At 39.1% G+C, this 22,007-nt stretch overlaps 1 protein-coding gene across 1 annotated transcript; it reads left to right on the plus strand.

The window, feature by feature from the left end:
* Positions 1-894: 894 nt before the first annotated feature.
* RERG (RAS like estrogen regulated growth inhibitor) lies at positions 895-15,594 on the plus strand (the record flags this gene model as incomplete). The annotated part of the gene is made up of 3 exons (XM_010163006.1): positions 895-951; positions 14,285-14,358; positions 15,187-15,594. Coding segments are annotated over 3 exons (539 nt in total), but the record flags the coding sequence as incomplete, so codon positions are not given.
* Between the last annotated feature and the right edge of the window lie 6,413 nt (positions 15,595-22,007).

Genomic DNA, 22,007 nt, shown 5'->3' on the forward strand with positions numbered 1-22,007 from the left:
TCATTTACACCACTAGAAATTCAAGGCACTGCTTAGTTTTAAATTAGATCAATATCCTGACAAAGCCTTTATATGTTGTTTTTAAATGGGGTGGAGAGAAAGAAAAAATGAAATGCAAGACCATAGTTAGCAAGATCTTAGCCCATACTCTGAAACTGAGAACTACTTATCCAGTGCTCCAAAATCTAAAGCTTTATTTCTACTCCTGCAAATTCATTAATAGCATTTATTAACCATTGGTTTAAAATATTATAGCTGATAGCTTCAAGTGACAAGTAGGCAAAACATGAAAGATAAATTCTTGCAAGGAAGGCATGCCAAAATACAGAAGGAAACTATTTAGCCGATTACACGTTTACCTTACAAGGTTTGAAATCTGAAGGGAAAGTTTTCAAGAATTAAATTATTTTGAACACTGTGGGCTTGAAGCTTCAAAGCATCCTGGTTCAAAAACTGCCAGCCCTTATTCACTGGTTATGGGAAATCTAAAGTATCTAAAATAGTGGGGGTTTTTTTCAGAGGTCATTTGCTCATAGCACTATAAATGGGGTTGTTTTGGCTTTTTAATGGTAGAAACTATTGTGAGGGGGAAAAAAATCGTAAAAAAGTTAAAGACTACCATCAAAAACCTCCTAGCATTCTTTGTCCTGCATTGTTACATGGGTAAATGATTAACGCTGTCAAGAGTTTTGTTTTCTTCATTTTGTTTCCTTCCTTGTGGGCCACAAACAGTGAAAAGGTCTCGACTGCTGCAATAAGCAATACTGAATTCTGCTCAAAGTTCAGGGGAGCTGCTACATGCCCATTCACATATAAAAGTTTCCTATGAAAGCTTTAAAAACCAGATGAGTTGATGGCTTGTGCATCTTATCTGGAATCTTTTTGTTCCTCCAGCTCTCGTTGTACGCTTCCTGACCAAACGGTTCATTTGGGAGTATGACCCAACTCTAGGTAGGTTTCATTTTATTCTGTACACATGGAATGCTGTATATAATAGTATGTCTGAAGTAATGGAAAGTCATAGAGTTAAAATTCCAAGCCTCAGTCAACCTTTAAATTTGCTGTGAAAAGCTTCTCTATGGTCATTTGAAGCTGGAACAAATTATTACCTAAGATGGCAGAACGGAGAAGCAGTAATGTACTCAGATGAAATCAGAATTAATATACGAGGCATATTTCTGCCCACACAGAAGTCAATGGGAATTTTGCCATTGAAAGCAATTGCGTTGGTATTTCACTCTGAAAATTATTTAATGTGTGATCAGTTTTCTGCTTTTGGATAACCCAAACATCAGCTGCTAGAGAATAAGACGGCTGGGAAAGAGATCTCAAAGATTCAAGAAGGGAGGGGAGGATGAAAAGGGAGGTACTTAAAATCTACCTACCCTTAGATACGTTTTTTGTCCTCACTTTCGAACATAGATTGTGTCTCACTTTTTGGATGACCAGACAGGGACAGCAGTCATCAAAAGAGCTTTTATGCTTCTCTTCCACTACTCCCACTTAGCTGTGTTGGGCCTGGCACTTTTGAGGAGCTGGCACAGATCTCTCAGATGTCAAAGAGTTGCTCTGAATTAGAGGCCTTGCTTGAAAATTTGGGCCAAGATCACCTTTCTTAGTATTTCCTAAATTAACATATATTTGAATGCTCTGCACCAGAGAAAATCCAGACCAAGACATCTGGAGTTGAAACATTCACATCTTAGAAAGCACCTTCAGTATCTCAGAGTTAAGTGATTTGCACTTAAGGAGTGTCCTTCTCTCTGATAATCAGTTGCTATCTCCTTCCTATCATTTCTTTGGAGGCTCAAATACAGATGGTACAGTTAAACACCTATTTCTCTGTTCATATTCTTTCTCTAAGAGGTCTCACTAAAGAAATACAGAACACCATAAACTTGCACAGCAGAAACAAAAATGAAAGTTCAGTATACTTTATTGCAGAGCCCAGGAAGCCCCTTCAACAAAGAAAAGTATCCAGTATTGTACTAAGTGTTTTCATCTGGTAAGATGAAGAAATAACAAATATCAGAAAACTCATCTTGGGAAGATAATTCTCAGAACAACCTGAACTCAAATGCATTCTTTTGTCTGCTAATGTCGATATATTAATCGGCGAGTTATATGTCACCTGCCTTGTACTGCACAGTGGGACATTCAGTATCATGTTCTATTGGTATTAATACTTCATATCTCTAATACATATTTTTAAGAACTCGACAATTGACGTATCTGAAGTGTTTTGTGTCAGTATAATTCAAGTTCATTAATTTCTTACAGGGACACTGCATGCAAAAGTATCCCCGTTGCCTCATTTAAGCACAGAAACTAAGTTTTTAGCAAGCTGCAATGTTTATTAATTTTTGCATCATTATGAAGTGTACAAGACTTGACATTTGTTTCTGTTTTACAAATGAATACAACTGCAAATTAACCATGCCCCTCAGGAATCAAATCATCTTCCATTTGCAACACCGAAAGCTTTCATGCAGACAACAGTCCTATCTCAATAAAATAAAAATTAAATCTCTTCTGACTTACTGAATTCTACATTCTAATTCCGTTTAGAGGATAACAGCTTCAATTATGTTTTACGGTTATTGTGCAGCTAAGTGCTTTAAGTTGCTCAGAGGAAAAGGTTTGAGAAATACAAAAACTGATAAACTATTATCAAGAAGATATTTCTTAATCACAGTAATCTCTGGTGGAAGCTGCCCACCAGAGATTGGTTTTTAAAGTACTGTTTTTTCAATCTATGGGTCACAACAGGATTCAGAGGAGGATCTGAAGTGTTAGGAAAAAAAAAAACCTGAAATTTGAACCACTGTTCAGGCCTTCAGAGATCAATCAGAAAGAGCTGATCTCCAAACTCTTTACCTTCAAAACCTTTGAGAAACAGTGCTTTAAAGAACCCATTTTACCATGATCATCCTGTGGTGATTTAGTGGCCAGTTAGGTGTAGACTGAATTTACTGAGAATTTTGAGCCAAATAGGTTAATTCTTCTTTGCAGCCATGGACTAGCAGTTGGGAAGAAGGATACCTGTATGTGTGTGCGTGTGTGTATGTAGATATATGTGTGTATATACATATATAGGGACACCTATATATTCCACCAATAAAAAAAGTGTAAGCTGTGTCAGTGAGATTAATTTGCCTTACAAGGAGAATAAGTAGCTTTGTCAAATAATTTTGAAAGGGCAGGAGATGCAAACTATCTAGCTACCAAGCAACAGGAGGCTTTGCCAAAAATGACTGAGGCTGCTACAAAAATGTCATATTTATAGTTTATTTCTTATGTCAAGTTTTCAACCACTCATTAGACCTCTGATACAAGGAATCTCCAGATAATTCCTATTTTTCAGAAAACTTTCACCAAGCTGTAAAAGGCCTAATGGAAATTCAACATTATTCTAAACCAACCATCAAGGTAAAAACCTTGTCCTCTTAGTTCAAGTGTGGCACATTTTAACTGGAAAGTTAAAGTCACACCTTATAAATATCCTTTACTACTCTAACCTGCCAGAACAAAATAAAGGACCATATTTTTAGCAGCATCTGGATACTGCTCTGTCACCAGGAGCCAAATTACAAACCACAAAATAACATTTTCTGTCAGGAGGAGCATCACTGAAGCTTCGGCACATGGAGCTGCTGCTGAAGTCAGGGCCTTGCAGCTCTGCCACTTTTGTGCCTGATGTTGGATCTGTGGAAGAATTGGTAGAACAGCTGCATCTTCACAAAAAAGTACATATTACTGTGCTTTTTATTTTACTATTCTCAGCCAAGGGGTAACAACTGCAGCAAAGGTCATTCTTCAGGGGAGTATTAATCATCAGCCTTGACTTCTCCATCAGTTCTGCTTAACTGGCAAGTCATCATCTTGGCATGTTTTTATTTTTCAATTATTTTTTTTTTAAAGGTGGATTTTTTAAGAAAAATCATTCAGGCTAAGTGGTTACCTTGCATTATCAAGGTGAATGAGTTTCCACTTTCAATCTGTATTTATAATAAATCCCACAACTGTTCCACATGTGCGACAGAATTAGAAGGTTCAATGAAAGAGCTCTATGTAGAAATAGGCTGGAACTGCACATTTTAAGAGATATATAAAGTTGTTTTTTAAAATAGTAAATATACGAGTTCAGCATTAAACTTAGTCTTCTTTAGCTTCTTAAATATGTACTGAGAAAGGGGATTGGCTTACCACATGGATTTCACCAAAATTCATTAATTTTTATATGATTTTAAATAGAACAACTCTCAAATTAATAAACAATTTCACTGTGGTGTTAGAAGGCCTAAAAACACTCAGTTTGGTTAGGGCACCATTTAAGCCTACAAGTAGTTCACAAACATAAGCAACACATTCATGGTGGATTTAGTACAGAACTGGAAATTTGTGCTATATTTCAGTTGAGAAATCTTTCTATTGAGAAGTGTGAGAACAAGCATTCCTGTGTGCCATTTCAGCAGTGCTTGCCAGGAACTGGGTGGCAGCAGGCTGACAATTTGCCTGCCACCTAGGTGGCTTGGCTCAAGGAGACTGCAGCCTTCAAGCAACCACCTTCATGAGAGTACCACCACCTCCTCGGCTGCTGCCACAACAGAAGTATATAGACATGTGACACCAGCCAGCATCATCTCAGGGATGGGTATACTCTATGAGGACAAGTTTCATGGTAGAGGTGCAAAGATCTTTATTTGGCCACCTACCCTCTATGGGTAAACTCTTGGCCTGAATATAGGACTTCCATGGAACTCGGTGACCTGGGGCTTCACAACATGATTTTCAAAGCTACTGTGAGTAGCTGCTCTCCTCAGTGCTAGTATGTAGGAGTAACAGTCTAGATGTCAGCAATTTTCCCCATGAGCAGCACCCAGAATTTAGAGTGTCTTTACCTGACTTCAAAGATGGAGAGGTACTGTGGTTTGCCATCAAACAAGTGATTCTTGATTCTGTCACTAATTTGTTCCCTGCAGTCTCTCTGCTTCTACTTCACACCTATAAAATCCTTCATCTCATAGAAGAGTTGTAAATCCTTAAGTAACTGGTACTCATAGAGTTAAGACACTCATATCAAAGGTGCACAGAAACACCAAACCTTTCTCCAAAGACTGAATTTTAAACAAAAGTTTACTTATAAAAATAACAGCAACCAAGGAGTTAACGTTTGTTGACCTTTCTAGAAGTCAGTTGGCTTTCTCACACTATCCCTAGATGTCTTTAGCTGTTCACATATTTCGTACAACTTTGCTAATCCTCTGAAAGGAAAACTGCCTCTGAGCAGATAATCAGCTGAACAGTGAATGACAGACTGGCCTGTCAGTGAAAGCAAAGAGAGACAGAAAGCATAGGAGTTTATTTAGTTTGGATGGGATAGAGAAAAGACCATTCATTACTTTGAAAGAGCATATAAAGAAACATGAGTCTTAAGAAAAATTAAAATTTTGCTAGGATTACTAGATTAATTGTGGCATTTTTCTTCCAACTATGTTACAATTTCTTTAATTCACCCAGGTTTTTGTTGACCCTTTTTCAACTGGGATGGGGAAAACCAAAAAAAATTGAGCTGCTGTTTCCATAAACTCCTAACTAATGCATTGTATATTCAGCCTGTAAGACACCACGGCTAAAATGTGTAGGTATCAGTAAAGCAGAAAAAGTAGGAGATAAGGTGGTACAAATTGCTGTCCCACTAATTTGATTATGAAAGACCCATGAAAGCACTGTTCTTCTCCAGCATGACCTGAAACAGCCAAAGGACTGTGGAAAGGCACGCTAGGTAAGTGGCAAGTGTTTGAGAGAGATACCTCTGTTAGTGCCCTGAATTATCTGAGAGCAGAGAACATTGCCTGCTATAGACCAGCTCAGGACCACTGGTGGCAAGACCAGCAAAAATCACTTTGTGAAGATATTGTTTGCATTGGCAAGAACACTTTTCCCATTGGAAAGCTCCTTGCAAGGATGATTATTTTTACATTAGAAGAATAGTTTTGCCTATATAACCCCATCTGTAGCTGGGGATTCTGTTAGCAAAATGTTGCCATTCAGGGACCAGAAGGGAAGTCTGCAGATAACATACATAACGTAATTAACATTACAACCCTAGCAAATATTGCTAGCCTGAGTTTCTTTTCTGCACCTGGTACATACAGATCTGTACAAACAACATAAAAAACAGAGCGGAATGAGAATATATCCAAACTAGCTTCCATCAAAGTGGTTAAGAATCAGAAACCACTTAGCTGTGGGAGCCAAGACCTCACTAAGAATAATTTACTCTAGCAAAAGAGGATGCAAGAACTGTCTTTCTGGACTAACTTTGTGCCAATGCAGCCATGAAGAACAGCTCAGATCCAAATACAGTTCTAAAGGACTTTTTTTTTTTTTTCTCTCTGGTTTATTCACCTAACACACTGTCTGGACAGCTGGAACACCATCTGAATACAAACTTTCCATCCCCAGGACTGCTTCCACTTCTGCAGATCACAAGTTGAAGAAACACATGTCTTTGTATATTATTTCTAGTTTTCTTGGCTTGTGGCTCACTCAGCAAGTTTGTCTTAACACTCCTGAAAGTTTTCTGCCTGCCTCTACCATGAAAACACTAATTCCCACCAGCACAGCTGAGAGAGAAACTGCCCAGACAGCAAACAACTTTTAACAAATGGGCCCACACTAAAATAAGCGTTAATAATTCATTAGCTGATGGTCTTTTCAGACCTAGGGTATAAAGGTTGGTTAGACCAGCAGCCCCAAGAGGAAGCAGCCTGGGGAAGTCTCCCCTCCCACCCCTCTCATCCTTCTGCTGCACAATAGGATACTGCATTCTACATGGTGCTACAGACCAGATCATCCACATGCTCATGACTAAAAATAACTATTTTCCATAGTGAGCAAAAGAGGAGAAAGTTCTGCCATCATCTCGCAGAACTTTGCCTTCTACATATTTCATCTGAACATCCATGTTGACAACTACAGCTTGTCCAAGCACAAGCTAGAAATAACATATGTGGTCAAGTATGGGCTTTCAGCCAAAGTGAGATGGAATAGTAACCAATCATTTGGGGCTAGGAGAAAGGGTTGCCAACCTGTGTCTCAGGGAATACCATGACAAATATGTAGATGCTTAATAAATTGCTGGAAGACAGCTTTAAGCTCAAACCAGACTCTGTCTATTCACATACTCAGTTTTTATTAACAAAATTACTCATTCCTTCTGCCTCAGTGCTTAACAGATTCAATACTCAATAGTCAAGGTTGTGCTTTACTAGGTATTTTCCTAGGCTTTTATTTTTCCCCACTTCCTAACAGTAGAGAAACATTATTTTACTTGATATATAAATGTTATATCATTTTTACTATACTCCTCAGCAGTAGGAATTTATACTGAATGTATTACAGCAATGAGCTGTGAAAGTATTCCTGATTTCTTCAAGGTGTGTGTAAGGAAATGGACTGGTATGGCCTAGAGCACCTTAAGCCCCTGACACTGGCTTCTAAAACACTCAAAGACTTGAAATGATGAAATTGTAATTGAGAGCAGCAGAGAAAGATGCTTAAAATAACATGGGAAGCAGTTATCTGAAAATGTGGTTTGTTTTCTTTGATATGAGTCTCAGGATGAAGATACTCCTGATGCCAGTAATAAAAATATTGCCTTTTTACAGTAGCTCAACAGACAGCAAAAAATGGGAATGGCAGTGGCTGTTCTTGCTGTAGCTACAGCTGCAAAATATTTTGCCCCTACATTTCTTGCTCATCATATTCCGAAATGTTCTCCAGATGAGAAGTTTCCAGTGCTTACTTTTGCACCTTCAGGAGAGCAGGCTTTTGTTTTACTTCTTTTAAGTGTGAGAAAAGTCTCACTGGTTAGTTTTCATTTATATTGGCAAAAATAGGGCGACAGTCACAGCTTTGCTAACAAAGCCTTCTTGTCACAATCAAACAAAAAAAGTGTAGTAAAATATGGTTTATTTAGACCTAAACTTGTCATGGGCATAATTCCCACCAGGAACTAATGCCTCTGCTTGGTATTGGTGGGAAAGTTAAAACAGAAAATAAAAAAAAACAGTGAAAGCCTTGAAGCTTACTCCCAACTAGTTAGCACTGCTCCAGATTTGTTGGTTTTGGTTTAGCATACTTTAACTAATCCAGTTCCCAGGTATCTGCACACAATTTTTCTGCTTATCTCAGTAAAAGCTGGATGAGGACAGAACCTATAGGAAAAGAAATGTAACACCACTCTCTTCCTCATCAGAGGAGACCCAGACTTCACAAGCAGGAGGAAAATCAAATCCAGCAGAAGCCAACAGACATACTTCTCATTATTTTTAGAGGTATCTTCAAGAAAACTGTATTCTAGGATTTCTGTTTGGAGGACAAAAATGTTATTTATTGAAAATATCAATGCATCAAGAAAAAAAAAATGCTTTTCTGTAGACTAGTTTTACATCTTTCACATGTTCTACCTAAAAAGTAAACTCTGAGGATGCAATAGATCCTTTCAAACCAAGATGAGAACTTTATCATGTAGTGGGACTATGCATGCACTAGCCATCTATTTTCCTTCACTCTTTATTAAAAATAAGAAAACTAGATAAAAAACAAACTGCTTACTAAGCAGCAGACTTAATGAATCCTCATTTCTTCTGAATTTGTTCATACTGCAGTAGCTGGGGGTTTTTTTGCATGTATCCCTGTGTTCCACAGAGCATCCTGTGTTCCCCATGAGTCTCCACAGCTTCTGAAGCTTCTTCTAAGGTCACCTAATAGTCTTTGCCTGTTTGCATGGAACATGGACAACCCCACAGCCTGGCTTGTGCAGTGGCACATGCCTTCTGACTGCCCACAGCATACACTGACTCTTCTACTCTGTGCCTCCTTAGGGCCATTAATAGGGTCTCTACCCTCCACCCAGCTTGGATTTATACAGGACAGAAGTATTTGAGATCTTTGCCTTGGACTGGAAACAGCAACTAAAAGCAGCTCATCACACTAAGACACGACTCACTGCCTGCAGTGACTCCCACTTTTTTTTTTATGCTCAACTTTAATCTGGCTAGTTCGGCAAAAGCAGCTGCACTGCCATCACAAGAAAACACAGCCTCGTAAAAGGCAGCCAAAAGAGCCAAAAAATGAAGTTAGACAAGAAACTCCTTTGCACATCCCCATATCAATTCCAAAAGCAGCTTTCAGAACAGCAGGCTGCATGTGAAGCAGGCTAGAGTCCCGAGAGTTGAATTAAATAGCACTGCAAACAAATACCTTCTTTCATACAGCTTTTGCTTTAAATTTGACATGAATGTTCGTGTAGTATCATAGCCCTACGTATAAAGCACATCACAGGTACTGTACAACCACCTGGAACTTTTCCTTCTGGATTTCCAGACTCTTGGGGTTACTCATGCAGAAACACTTATGAATCATTGAAGAGTCCACTTCCAATTATCAAAGCTGTCAGAGTCATAGAGTTTCCTTTCAGTAACCTTCTTTTTACTACTTTTTCTTCTTTTAAGCATTATAATAATGATTGCAATAACAATGCATGACACATAATTTGGTGGTATTTTGGATAAATAACCCAACTATGCTTATGTTTGGGTCTGTAAATAATAGACATATGGGAATGCACTGCATTAGCCTCAGAAGTACGTTCTAAATCCACAAAGAAAGTACTGTGCTTACTGTAAAACCACTGATGGTTACAGAATAAAAACCCTCCTGTAAGGTAAACAATGTATGGAGTGAGTAACAGCCAGATGCCAGCAAGAAAAAGACATTCTGCTGAGTTTTGAGAAGAGCTGGAGCAGGGGAAGGAAGAAGGAAGGAGAGACTTTTTCCAAGTCAGGAAGGTACAGTCAACTTACAGGAGCTTTCTAAAAGGTGATAAGTTCCTGAAGCAACAAGGAAATGCAGAGGGGGGCAGGTTTCACAAAAGCAGGCTGAAGGAAGACTCTGGAGAACACATCAAACAACACCAGGGTTAGTAACATGGTAAATTGTTTTCCCAATGAGCTGTCAAAGTCACTGTTCTCAAATGCGATGGAGACAGGTGCCATCCTGATGGATGTCAAAGATCGCAGGAGTCTAAATGAGCAGGGAATTTTAAAAAAAAAACAAAACCAAACAAAACCAAGCACACAGGAACCTTTATAATGTAATCAGAAATAACTATGGGAAACTTTAGTCTTTTAAACTTATTGCTATATTGCTGCTGAACAAGATTTTAACCATAGCTTAGAAGTTCATGCCTATTAGCTCTAGCTTTTTGGCCTAGAAACCCATAATTATTACACAAAAGTTCTTTCTCTAGGTCTCATGCAGTTCTCAGATCCAACTGGCTGAAAGCCACCATGAGAGCAAAGTTTCTTAGAGCATTTTTAGATGTCCTTGTTTTATTAACCTTTCTTGACAAAAAAAATGAACTAAAATTCTGAATGAAAACAGAGTTTGTGTCCCTCTGTACCTAAAAGCAAATAAAAGAGACTAGCTGTTCCTCAAATTTACATGTGAAATAGTGTATGTCATTGCTCCATCTCAGCTGATTTACCTCTTCCTACTGTGTTTTCCTAAAAGCAATAAACCCTTCTGATGCAAGCATTTCCTTCCAGAGCTGTGACATACCCCTGGTATATATTGCCTGTTCAAAATAATCAAGTACTGAAAACAGCTTTTTACATCACTGCAAATATCAACTAAGATCTAGGAATTACTTCTTAGATAATAATTTTTCTCTAGAAAAGATAATCTTCTGGAACAGATATATTCAACAAATCAGGATAGTCCTGGACAAATAGGTTTGATAAATGATCAGGTAAGTGTTATAGGCTAAAATTCTATTAAATATGTGACAATAAGCATAGCACAAGGATGTGATGTGGTCACACCATGACTGAATATCATACCCATGAACAGTCTATGGATCATGTGCTTCAAAGTTTTCTCTCTATAAGAGTTCAGGGTTTTTTTCTCCTGCATTTTTTAAAATCATATTGCTCAGAAGAATAGGGAGATTTGTAACATGCTTATCAAGAGAGCCCCAGGGGAGTTTTTAATTCCCCCATCGTTATTTCCATAATTATTCAGCAGATCTGGTAATTTGAAAATTCTATTCAGTTCCTATTAATGAATTATTGTGGCAATACATTATAGACTTTAAATCAAACCAACTGCTACCACTTTCCAACATGTTTCTCAGGGCTTTTGACAGCTCTAGATATTTCTGGAATAAACTTAAATTTTTCAAATGATAGGAATGTGAGAACCAGAGTACTTTGCACAGCAAGAGCACTGGGAGACTGCAGCTTTATAACCAAAGTAGGACCCTGAAATCTGGCATCAGCTTTCAAAGCTACACAATCAGCAGCAACTTTGTTCTTGTTATTGGGAATATGAACAGGAGCATAGCACACCCTCCAAACCAAGAATGAGTCAGGTTTACTTACTTACATTGAAGCAGAGCAAACCACCAAATATGACTATTTCCCCAGCTTTAGCAGCATCAGGCACACCAGAGCTCAGTCAGCAGACTTCTTTAAAACAAAACAAAAAAAACCCCAACAAAAAAACCCAAACAGAAAACCCCCTAAAAAGCTCTGCTTTGAATAATAGTTTTGATGCCGAATCTATGAGGAGCAAAACACAGTTCTGAGGTTTCTTTTCCATCTACAAGTTTTTAGCCATATAGCTATAGATCAAATATATAGGCATCACCTGGTGCAAGTGACAATCTGAAGCTCAAAAAATTGCCTATAGTTATCTTGGCAGCCACTGGTACAGTGTTACACTTTGCTTTTTCTACTTGACCATGACGATGCAAGCGTAAGACATTTACAGCCTGGATTCATCTGACCAATTTTAGACTTCTAAGTGCTTTTCAGGTGTGATTTATCCCAAGAGAGAGATCAGACAAGCTATCTCCACAACCTATTTTACTTCATCAGTTCTAATAGGAGTCAAGGATGTTTAGCTGAGACACAGACGCCTGCACTATCAGTGGCTCCAGTTAGGGATCCAGCAGGTATCTCAAGTCACCTAATTTCTCTCCAGCTGTATGTCTCAAAAACCACAGTGCCACAGGGAAAATGATATTAATAAATCCCAAAGCCAGGCAAAGCATTTGTGAAGTGCAATGGGACCAATGTGAACAGACTGGAAATCACAAGTTCAGGGCTTGTAGCTTACAAGACAACCACATTCTTCAGATGTTTCTGTGCCCTTGAACGAGGAGCCATGTCTGTGATTACACTAAAAATTGCTTTAAGCATCCAGCTGTTTTACACGCCTCAGTAAAATTCACCCAGCTACCGCACATTCCAAAGCACAGGAACAGAGACACATTTACTAAGATATATTTACACTAAACTGACCCAAATCAGCGCTACTCATCCACAATCAAATTCCATCCCAGTGTGAGTAGCCAGAGTAGTTAAACTTGCAACAAAGCGCTGCCAGGGTCCTACTTTGAGAACTCAAGTATCATTTAAGAATCATGCTGTTTTTCCACAGTGAGCACAAGTCTACTGCTTGAAATTTATTCACCCATTTCATGGGGCAGAACCATATGGCCCACCATACTCTGCCTCATAAGAAGGACATTTCACAGACATGCTGCAAACATGGTTGGATGAGCACATTCCCAAGTTGTGCTGACCAATTCTCAACAGCAACTTGTCAAGCAGAGCCAGATGGTTGAAGGAATTTAAGCATTACAAGGCCTAAAGAAGTAAGGAATGGTCAAGTAACCACATTACTCACTCAGAGGACCATCTCTTCTTCACAGCACCCAAAGAAACAAAGCATAAGTTCCTAAATGACCTCGGGTGCAGAGTGCTGCACAGGGAGGCCCAACCTAGCACCAAATATTTTAGTCACTGGAATACCTTGCTGAAGGTACCTCCTTACAGCTTCCACACCAAACTAGAGCTCCTGCCTTTTCTGCATTCCCCTGGGAGGAATTGATGCAGCTAGGAAGGGATACAGAAGGGACAGAGGACATACCATTGAGAAACTTAGCTGTGTCTTACTCTGCTGCGTAGATATAGCCTCAGGACTACAAAGATAGAACTCAAACTCCTTCAACACCCTTGCAACACTAACCAGAAGGGGTATTTACAGCCTTTAAATAACCTACTCCTCATTGCCTGAAACCCTACAACAAGATTGCTTGCCATCTGCCTAATTAAATTGACCATTTGTCCCGATGAGAGGCAGCGGTGCTACTTAAAGCAATTAAGGTGGCACAGGAGGGAAGTGACATTTTTGATTTGGGAAGAGAGTGTTTGCAGCACTGACATCATTGAAACATTCATGGCTATGAAGAGGTGACATTCTTAAGTATGTAATGAAAAAAAAGACATTCACCAAACATGAGACTTTTCAGAAGTTCTAATTGAAGAAATGTGTTCCTTTAAAGATACCCTTCATTCCGATTGGAGAGATTTGCACCAAATAAAAGAATTGTGTCTCTAACAATGCAAAGTGTTTGTAGTCACCAGCAACAGTTTTACAGCATACACGTTTCCCTTTTGGTAGAGGGCATCCATGAGCTAGCAACAGTAATAAATCTGAATGCTAGCTCAGATAATTTTCCAAGTTTTAGGTCAAATGCTATCAAATTCAACTTATCAGCTCATTAAGATAAAAAAAGCCTTTTTGTCATTAGCTTTCTGATTAGTTTTCCTGCTTGAGCCCTTGCTAGAAGAGGGGAATGTGATGATCTCAGCATGTTTCAAAGAGACATTCCTAAAATAGCTAACTGCTCTGTAATTTTATCACAGTATAAGGCCTGAGCTTAGTGGTTAGGTTCCCTGATCTGCAGCCATACTGGTTTTGATCTTGTCAGGCTTCAAGCTAAGCAGTGACAGGCTTTTGAGCTGGCTACTCTGAGAGTAGTGGTATTTGTGTTTCATAAATGGCAGCCTTCCCTATGAGCAAAGATGGAAAATGGGCTGCAGCCTTGCAGAGCTCTTTGCCGCAGGGAGCTCTGTCCTCTTGTTGGGCACAGAGCACAGTGTCCTTTGCATGTATAAGACATGGGAAAGAAAGAGTTGTGTCGTATGAGGAGAAGTAAAAGAGTCACCATCATAGAAAAGAGAACTTGACTGTGCTCCAGAGAAGAACTCCAATAAGTCCAGTTTAGTGAAGCTTTATGTCATATCTCAGGTCTTGCACTGGGGTAGCTGTAAGGAAAGTACCAGAAAAAAAAAAAAAAAGAAAAAGAAAAAAGAAAAAAATTCCTCCTTTTAATATGTTTCACAAAAATGTGCTCTTATTTTAGAGTCTACATATCGTCACCAAGCTACCATTGATGATGAAGTGGTTTCCATGGAGATACTAGATACAGCTGGTCAGGTGCGTGGGTACATGTACTGTTATCCAATACCTTGGCTCAGATAGACAGCAGGGAAGGGGAGTGGGGTGGTGGCAGCAGTGTGATGGGTGACAGGTGTGTTCTGCTTCTGAGGACAGAGATTTGCCTCTGAGCAGAGCCCCCATCCTCCACCACCATCAGTTTGCTGCCAGACTCAGTGTGCTGGATCCAAGCCTTCTGCAAGGGACCTGTGCAACCTGGTGTAGAGAATCTGCTTTGGCAAGGTGTCTGGACTAGATGATCTCTTGAGGTCCCTTCCAACCCCTACAATTCTGTGATTCTGTGATTCTATGACCTTGCTTAGAGTTTTCAAATACTGGAAGAACATACAAAGGTCAGGGTTTACTCTGGGATTAAAATGATTTTGTTCTCATTCCTTGATTCAGGGCCAAACAACCAACAACACGTTACTACACAGAGTCACAGTCTATTTCTACATTCAAGTGATGAGGCTCAACAGCCTCAGTCAATGATTCCCACCAAAATGAAGAACAGTTTTGTCATAGCCAGGCCTCACTTCCTTTCAAAACATGGCAGGGGCTCACGCTGCACAGTCCTATGCAGTTTGTGTGCTGGATATTGTTTAACAGAGACCTTCTTCCAGTTGCCTGCTACCAACCTGTCCACAGGCAGCCCATGGCACCTTGGTAGCCCTATGCTGTATGATAAAAAAGGTGATGTGTGTAAAATACAAGGTCAACCAGACGTACGTAGCTTTGCAGGCTTTGTGGGACCAACGTCTATCTGAAGGCCTGGTGTCTTTTTCATAAATCAAATTTCTCATGGTGGTGTCTGTCTTTTCAAAACAGGAGGATGCTATCCAGAAAGAAGGACACGTGCGATGGGGTGAAGGCTTCGTGCTGGTTTATGACATCACGGACAGAGGCAGCTTTGAGGAAGTGCTGCCACTTAAGAACTTGTTGGATGAAGTTAAAAAACCCAAAAATGTCACCCTGATCCTGGTGGGGAACAAAGCAGACTTGGATCACTCCAGGCAGGTCAGCACAGAGGAAGGAGAAAAGCTGGCCACAGAACTAGCATGTGCTTTTTATGAGTGCTCTGCTTGCACAGGAGAGGGCAACATTATGGAAGCCTTCTATGAGCTCTGTCGTGAGGTACGGCGTCGAAAGATGGTCCAGGGCAAGACTCGGAGACGAAGCTCCACCACCCACGTCAAGCAGGCTATTAATAAGATGCTGACCAAAATCAGCAGCTAAAAAGAGCTGTACTAAGCCAGAGAAGAATTTTAGAGCATATTAGCTTGGGATAGGAACGAGGCAGGCAGAGAACATTTAATAAAGAGTGGTCAAAGCTTTGCAATGAAAAAAAAAATAAAAAAGACAAATCACACCACTTTTTTTTGAGTAATACAGGGTCAGACTTTTTTCCTGTTTCAAAATGTATTTAGCCACACTGCTTCTGGCTAACATGGAAAAAAAAAAAAAACAAAAACAACAAAAAAAAAGCAAGCAAACTCCAAAGGACTAGATAATTGTGGGGATTGGCACTGACAGAGCATCTTCTGCTTCTACAAAGCTGGCTCCAGTCCTCTGCAGTTCAGTAGTGCCTAAACATCATTTCCAGCCAGCCAGCTGCTCAGTAGCCATTGGAGAGTGAGATTCAGTCCTCAGTCCATCAACAACCATCAGAACTGGTGTTCTCAAGGACTGAGTACATGAAGAGGCTGCTGTGTTGTTCCAAAAAAGTTCATCTGACACCTTTCACCAGCTCTAAATCAGCGCATTGTGTGCTTTTACTCCAAACTGTCCTTCCTTGTTGTTATTTTTGTCAAATCTAAGTGCTGATGTTCTTAGCAAGGTATGCAAAAAATATCAGAAAGGTCTATTTCATGGAGCGTTTAGCCATCAGGACACACATTTTAACAGAGCTGAAGTTCAGCTGCTTTTTCAGATCCTCTGAAAGTGCAGAATTCATCAAGATATAATCAGCTAGTCCAGTGGCGTTTCAGCATTTCCCCCTCAAAGTGCAGTACCACACTTGGGGAAATGGGAGTATATGTGTTGGGAAATCAAACTAAGAAAAAAAAAAATCATAATACTATTGATTTAGTTATGGGTAGTTTTTAGCTTTTGTTTACATTTTTCTTTTGGTCTAACTTCAATTCAAGTAGTTCTTTTTACTCTATCTTATACCGAAGAACTGAATCCATGGGAAGGCAAACATTTAAAGTCTAAGCCCAAACATAAATCAGATGTGAATGGTCTTTACCAGATCAAAATGCCATAATTTCCAGCTGTTTAAACCTCCAGATGTTGCTTGATGCTCTCTGTGGTTGAAACCAACACAGATTTCTTTGTGACTTTATCTAGCACATTCAAGTGAAAGTGCATTTTATCAGGTTTTTGATGCCTGGGATAAAAAGTGTCCATTTTTTTCTCCTCCCTCCTCCTCTCTCATGCATCTCATTTAAGCCAGCTGTCAATTTTTGCCTTCTGCCTACTTGGCTTCTTAACTGTATGCTGAGAGGTGCATGAATGAAGACTGGAAGATTTTAGTTTCGATTGTGCTCATCTCCCTCCAGTTGTGTTTCATCCCTTTGGGCAATGTGGTGTGCAGCTCAGATTGGCATCACGTAGAACCACAGCCAAAGGTTGGGATGACAAATGGGAATATTACTAGTGTTCTCCTTTGAGGAACAGCCCTCTTGTAGCAACTACTTACTACTTTATTCTCCACTGCTTTGTATTTCTTATGGTTATTTGCCTCTGTGAGGAAGTAACACCAAGAGGCTATCAAATGCAAATTGCCACAGATGTAGGAGAGTGAGGATATCTGGATGGACAGCACTTTGGACAGTTATAGGTAGCCATATAAGAGTTGAAACTGGCTGGAAAATCAAACTTGTATATTCCCATAGACAGGGAAAAGTCCCAAGTCAGGCCTTTTCATAAGGATTTGCTTAAAGATACTTTACCAAAGTAATTTTATTTTTTTTTTAAACATTCTCTCATCCATATCTTTTACCCAACCAGTATCAGAGAACACCACATTTAGATGTATATTTTATTTGTGCTGTTGTTTATTTTCCTTGTTTTCCCCACTCTAGAAAGTGAAAATGCATTTCACTCTTCAGGAATCAGTGTCTATATTTTGGTCCTCATATTCAGGTATGTTGCCATGCCATCAGCTACACACACTGCAATGGAAACTTCATCATGTGCTTCTTGGCAGGGGGTTATTGCAACAATTGATATCACTATCTCCATGACATACCTGCCCCCAAACTATTGGTCATATTTCTAACTTTTGTAAAAAAAAAATAAAATAAAAAAAATAAAAAAGAGAGAGAGGTTTTGACATTTTCAGTCCTATTAGTAATGCAAAATCAATATGAATGTAAAAGAAAGAGCTAGTGCCTGTTCATGCACCAGTAGTCATTAGCTGAAGAGCTGAACCTTCAAATGTGTATGTTGAAACGTCACGAGCCAGAGGGAGCATGTCATTAAGTCATTTTGTTATCTTCCAAATCAGTGCTGTTGCAGGAATCTGAAGTAAACAAAATCCTTACCTGCAATCCCATGGCAACATAGCTGATGAGGAAAGTCATTATGTTGGTATGCTAAGCAATTGATTTATCCCTCTCTTAAGACAACTTCAACAGTTCTTTTCTCTGAAAACCTTTATTGGGTTTCAGAGTAAAGCTGCATTCAAAATACAAAAGGTAATAAATGAATTACAAGAGAAAATAATCATATTCATGTTAGGAGAGTTGCAAGGAAGGAGAGGCCAAGTTATGGCCCTAATACTTTCCAAAAAGAATCTCAGCAAATTATATCTTTTTTTATAATGACTGTGTGTGAGAAGTTAAAAAATCCTTGTGAAAGAAAACGTTCCACTGTGCAAACATGACTTGTTACATAAAGAACCTCTAATAAAAATAGTAACATTCCTTTGCAAAGACTGCATTTGGAAACTGCTGAACATGATAAACAGTCCGTCGACAAGGAGGCTGCTATTTTGTGACCTTTCCTCCTACACAAACACAAATTTCTTTAATTCCTCATTAATTTTTTTTCCCCTCAGTATAACGGGCTGCTTGTCCAGGCAGTTATAATATAGTATATTATAATCTGTCAATGTATATTACATAGTATTAAATGCAATCTGATTTACTGTTGCTCATAACGTTGCAACATATTATTGGCTATGCTATGAACGTGTCGTATTTCTACAAATGTGCAAATTGAGCCAAAAAAGTGACCAAGCATTGAAAAGGCCAAATGCAACATGAACTCATATTCAGTAGCCTTTCTGCAGCAGACATCAACAGTTTAAATTCTGTTTCTACTGCTGCTATTAAAATACATACATGACACTAACAGTAAATTCCTCTCTTCTACCCGTTACCATTTCTGCAAGGGAGAGGATAGGAAGGACAATAAACAAAAAGGGGGAGGAAAGGTGAAATGGATACTTGTTACTTACAAGTTGATTGTCATTTATGAAGTTTTAAAATATTTATCTTCAATTGATGAAGAGTTAGTCATGCCCATGCTGCAAGACCTGGATCAGGAACTAAGACTTTCCCTAGAACTTTGAGAATCTTCTTATCTGGGAGTTCAGTGCAACCACAGATGGAAGTGAGGATCAGCCACTGGGTTTGCACCTGGATCCAGAAAAGTTGTCCCCAAACCTGGGGATAGTTGCATCTGGCAGTTTGCTACAAGGCTAGTTGATTTTTATATATATAATGATCTGTATGCATTTTTACATTAAAAATATGAAAGCTTGTGCTTGTAGATAATATATAAGAAAAAAAATTAAAACAAAAATAAAAATTAAAAGTACTCTCTGTACTGCATTGTTCTTCTGTTAGTTGTCTCCAAAGTTTTGTCTTCCAGCTTTTAAGGGGCCAGTTCCAGAAGTCCTGATTCAGTTTTTATTTAATCTTTATCTAAGGAAAGCAAACAGTGAATTTTACCTGAATAAGCATTTCAGCATTCGGATCAGTTTTTTTTAAACTTACTTGGCTACTAGGTCTGGAATTAAGAGGTCAGGAGCGTCTACAGTGAAGCACAGAACTGAATGTCCTTGCTAACTATTTCAAGGCTGATTAAAAAAACAAACAAACAAACAAAACCCTCAACACCTAAAGTGCCAGGGTTGTTGACTGACTGACATCAGTAAAACCCACCACCCAAACCTTGTCCTGTCAACTAAATTACATGAATCTTGATTACAAGCTTCTCAGGTCAAATCCTGGCTTAAGTAGTCTGGGAGATTTGTCCCAGCAATTTGGATGGAGACAACTCTTCACTTACTGCCAGCTATGCCCATTTCCAAGGGTAATATGCTGTTGTTCTGAAGAGAAGGTACATTATATGTACATTAAATCAATGGCAAACAGTCATACCTAGTGTGGGTGTTAAGCAGAGGAAGCTTCATCACAGGAGAGGGGAACCAGCTGCAATCCACTCTCTTTAGGATTTCCTCTAAACCTAAGCCAACCCAAAGCACGATCATCAGCAGCTGAATGGCAGTGGGGGTATAAGAATGCCACCTCTGTCAGAGCACTGCATGAAAATTGGATGCAGGATCTATGGTGTGAGGTGAAACCTCCCAAAACTAGGTAAGGCATCCTTCCAGGCACTGTCTGCTTCTGTAGTACTGCAAAGCAGCCTCGAGTTATGTCAAGCTGCACTATAACTTGCTCCAGTCAAAATAATGTCTCCTGCAAAAGAAGTAGCTGCAGTCATAAAGGCTCTGTATAAACAGTGCTTGGGGTTCCTTTTATCTTCCTCTTTAACGGTTCAACTATTTGCATATCTTGAGAAGAAAAGAAAAAACATAGAGGCTTTAGTTCAAAAAGGCTTCTTGGCAGTTTAACGTATCTGCCTTTATTTTCTTTAAAAAGTTAAACATATAATGAGAATAATGTCATCTTAGAAACTCTGATGTTACACACTTTATTTCCATTACAGATGCCAGGCACTAATTACTGCAGGGTTATGAAAAGACAGAGCAGCAGCTTGTCGTCCTGTGTGTTGCAAGGTTACTTGGAGGTGATAATGTTGGCTTGTGTTAGGCCAGTTCAGGCTGGTTTCTCTAAACAGAGTTCCACACGAGGAAAGGTATTACTGCAGCTCACAGCAGAAGGAGACAGGTTAAGTTCCCAGGGCAGGACTCCACTGATTCCAGTGGGGTTATGCATGGTAAGGATCAAGCCCCTGGTTCACAGCCTGGGTAACCAACATGTGGAGAAAACACTCCCACTAGCCAATGGCTCTCATCCACTTGAAGGATCTCTCCTCCATTTTTGGTTTGAAATAGGCTGGTAGGAAAGTGGGAGGTAAGTTTACACTACTGACTGTCATTTCATAAATCAGAGAATTTGCCAGAATTTTGGTCTTCTGCCTTTTGGGAATGGTCTCTTTCACCTCCACTTGATTCCCCAAAGCAGCAGTCGTCTTTCCCTTCTGCTATTGTTTTAAAGTAAGTTGTTTTGGTTTGCTTTTGTTTGTTGGGTTTTTTTTTATTTTTATTTTATTTTTTTTTTTAATGGCAGGTGTCAATATATGTTTTATAGGCAAAGAGGCTCTACTACTTGAGGCTCAGGGAAGACATTCTCATTCTCTACAAATACCTGAAAGGAGGTTGTAGTGAGAAGGGGGTTGGGCTCCTCTCCCAGAAGGGAGTGACACAACAAGAGGTAATGGCAGCAGTTGGGCCAGGGGAGGTTCAGGTTGGATATTACAAAAAAATTCTCCGAAAGAGTGGTCAGGCATTGGAACAGGCTGCCCGGGGAAGTGGGTGGAGTCACCATCCCTGGAGGTGTTAAAGAAATGTGTAGGTGTAACACGATGTAAATGCTTAACGCTCTAAAGAGTTGGAAATATATTTTTTTTATTATAAGGGGTAATTTCATAACTATAGTACAGACCCCTTTGTCAACTACCACAGTCCTAAACCAGACTGAAACATTCTGTATCACTAGGAGCAGCTATATCCTACCATGAAATATTTAGCATGCAGAACACGAAAAAAAAAAATGAAAGCAAGTTGTAGACAGACCTCAAGTTATACTTTGCAGACCAAACCTACACATTTTTATTTATTTATTTATTTATGTAGTATCAGGAATTTACAGAACCTCATTTCAGAATCCAGCAAATTCTGGTAAAGTAAAAGTTAATGGTTTATTATCAAATTACTTTGTCAGTACACATGGTTTCACTTGGTCCTGCTTTATCTAGTCTAGTCAAAGCTATCATTGTTACAAGGAATATCAAGGAGACACAGAAGGAGCTTTGGACAGGGGAAAAAAAAAATCAAATAAAAGAAACAATAAATAACCCCAAAGGGACATAAACCTAACGAAGGTGGAATTCCAATTTTCCTGAAAAACAATTGCAAGATTTCTCATATTAATACCAGTACACAGGTGATCTGATCAAATTAAGTAATCAGAGAAAGTTGAATATTTTGAAGTTTTGACTTGGGTTTATTTCTTTTTGCAGATATAACTGAAAATAAAGTTATTATTGTGCAACAAACATTAGGGATGGAATTTGTAATTAATGCCAAGACTCTGATATCCAGCTTTTGATAAAGTTTCTGAATTGTTCGGCATTTCAGGGTTAGTTTTTGAGTTATGGAAAACATTTCTCAA

The sequence above is a fragment of the Antrostomus carolinensis genome, unplaced genomic scaffold (assembly GCF_000700745.2).
Source record: "Antrostomus carolinensis isolate BGI_N321 unplaced genomic scaffold, ASM70074v2 scaffold3052, whole genome shotgun sequence".
Classification (NCBI taxonomy): Eukaryota; Metazoa; Chordata; class Aves; order Caprimulgiformes; family Caprimulgidae; genus Antrostomus; species Antrostomus carolinensis.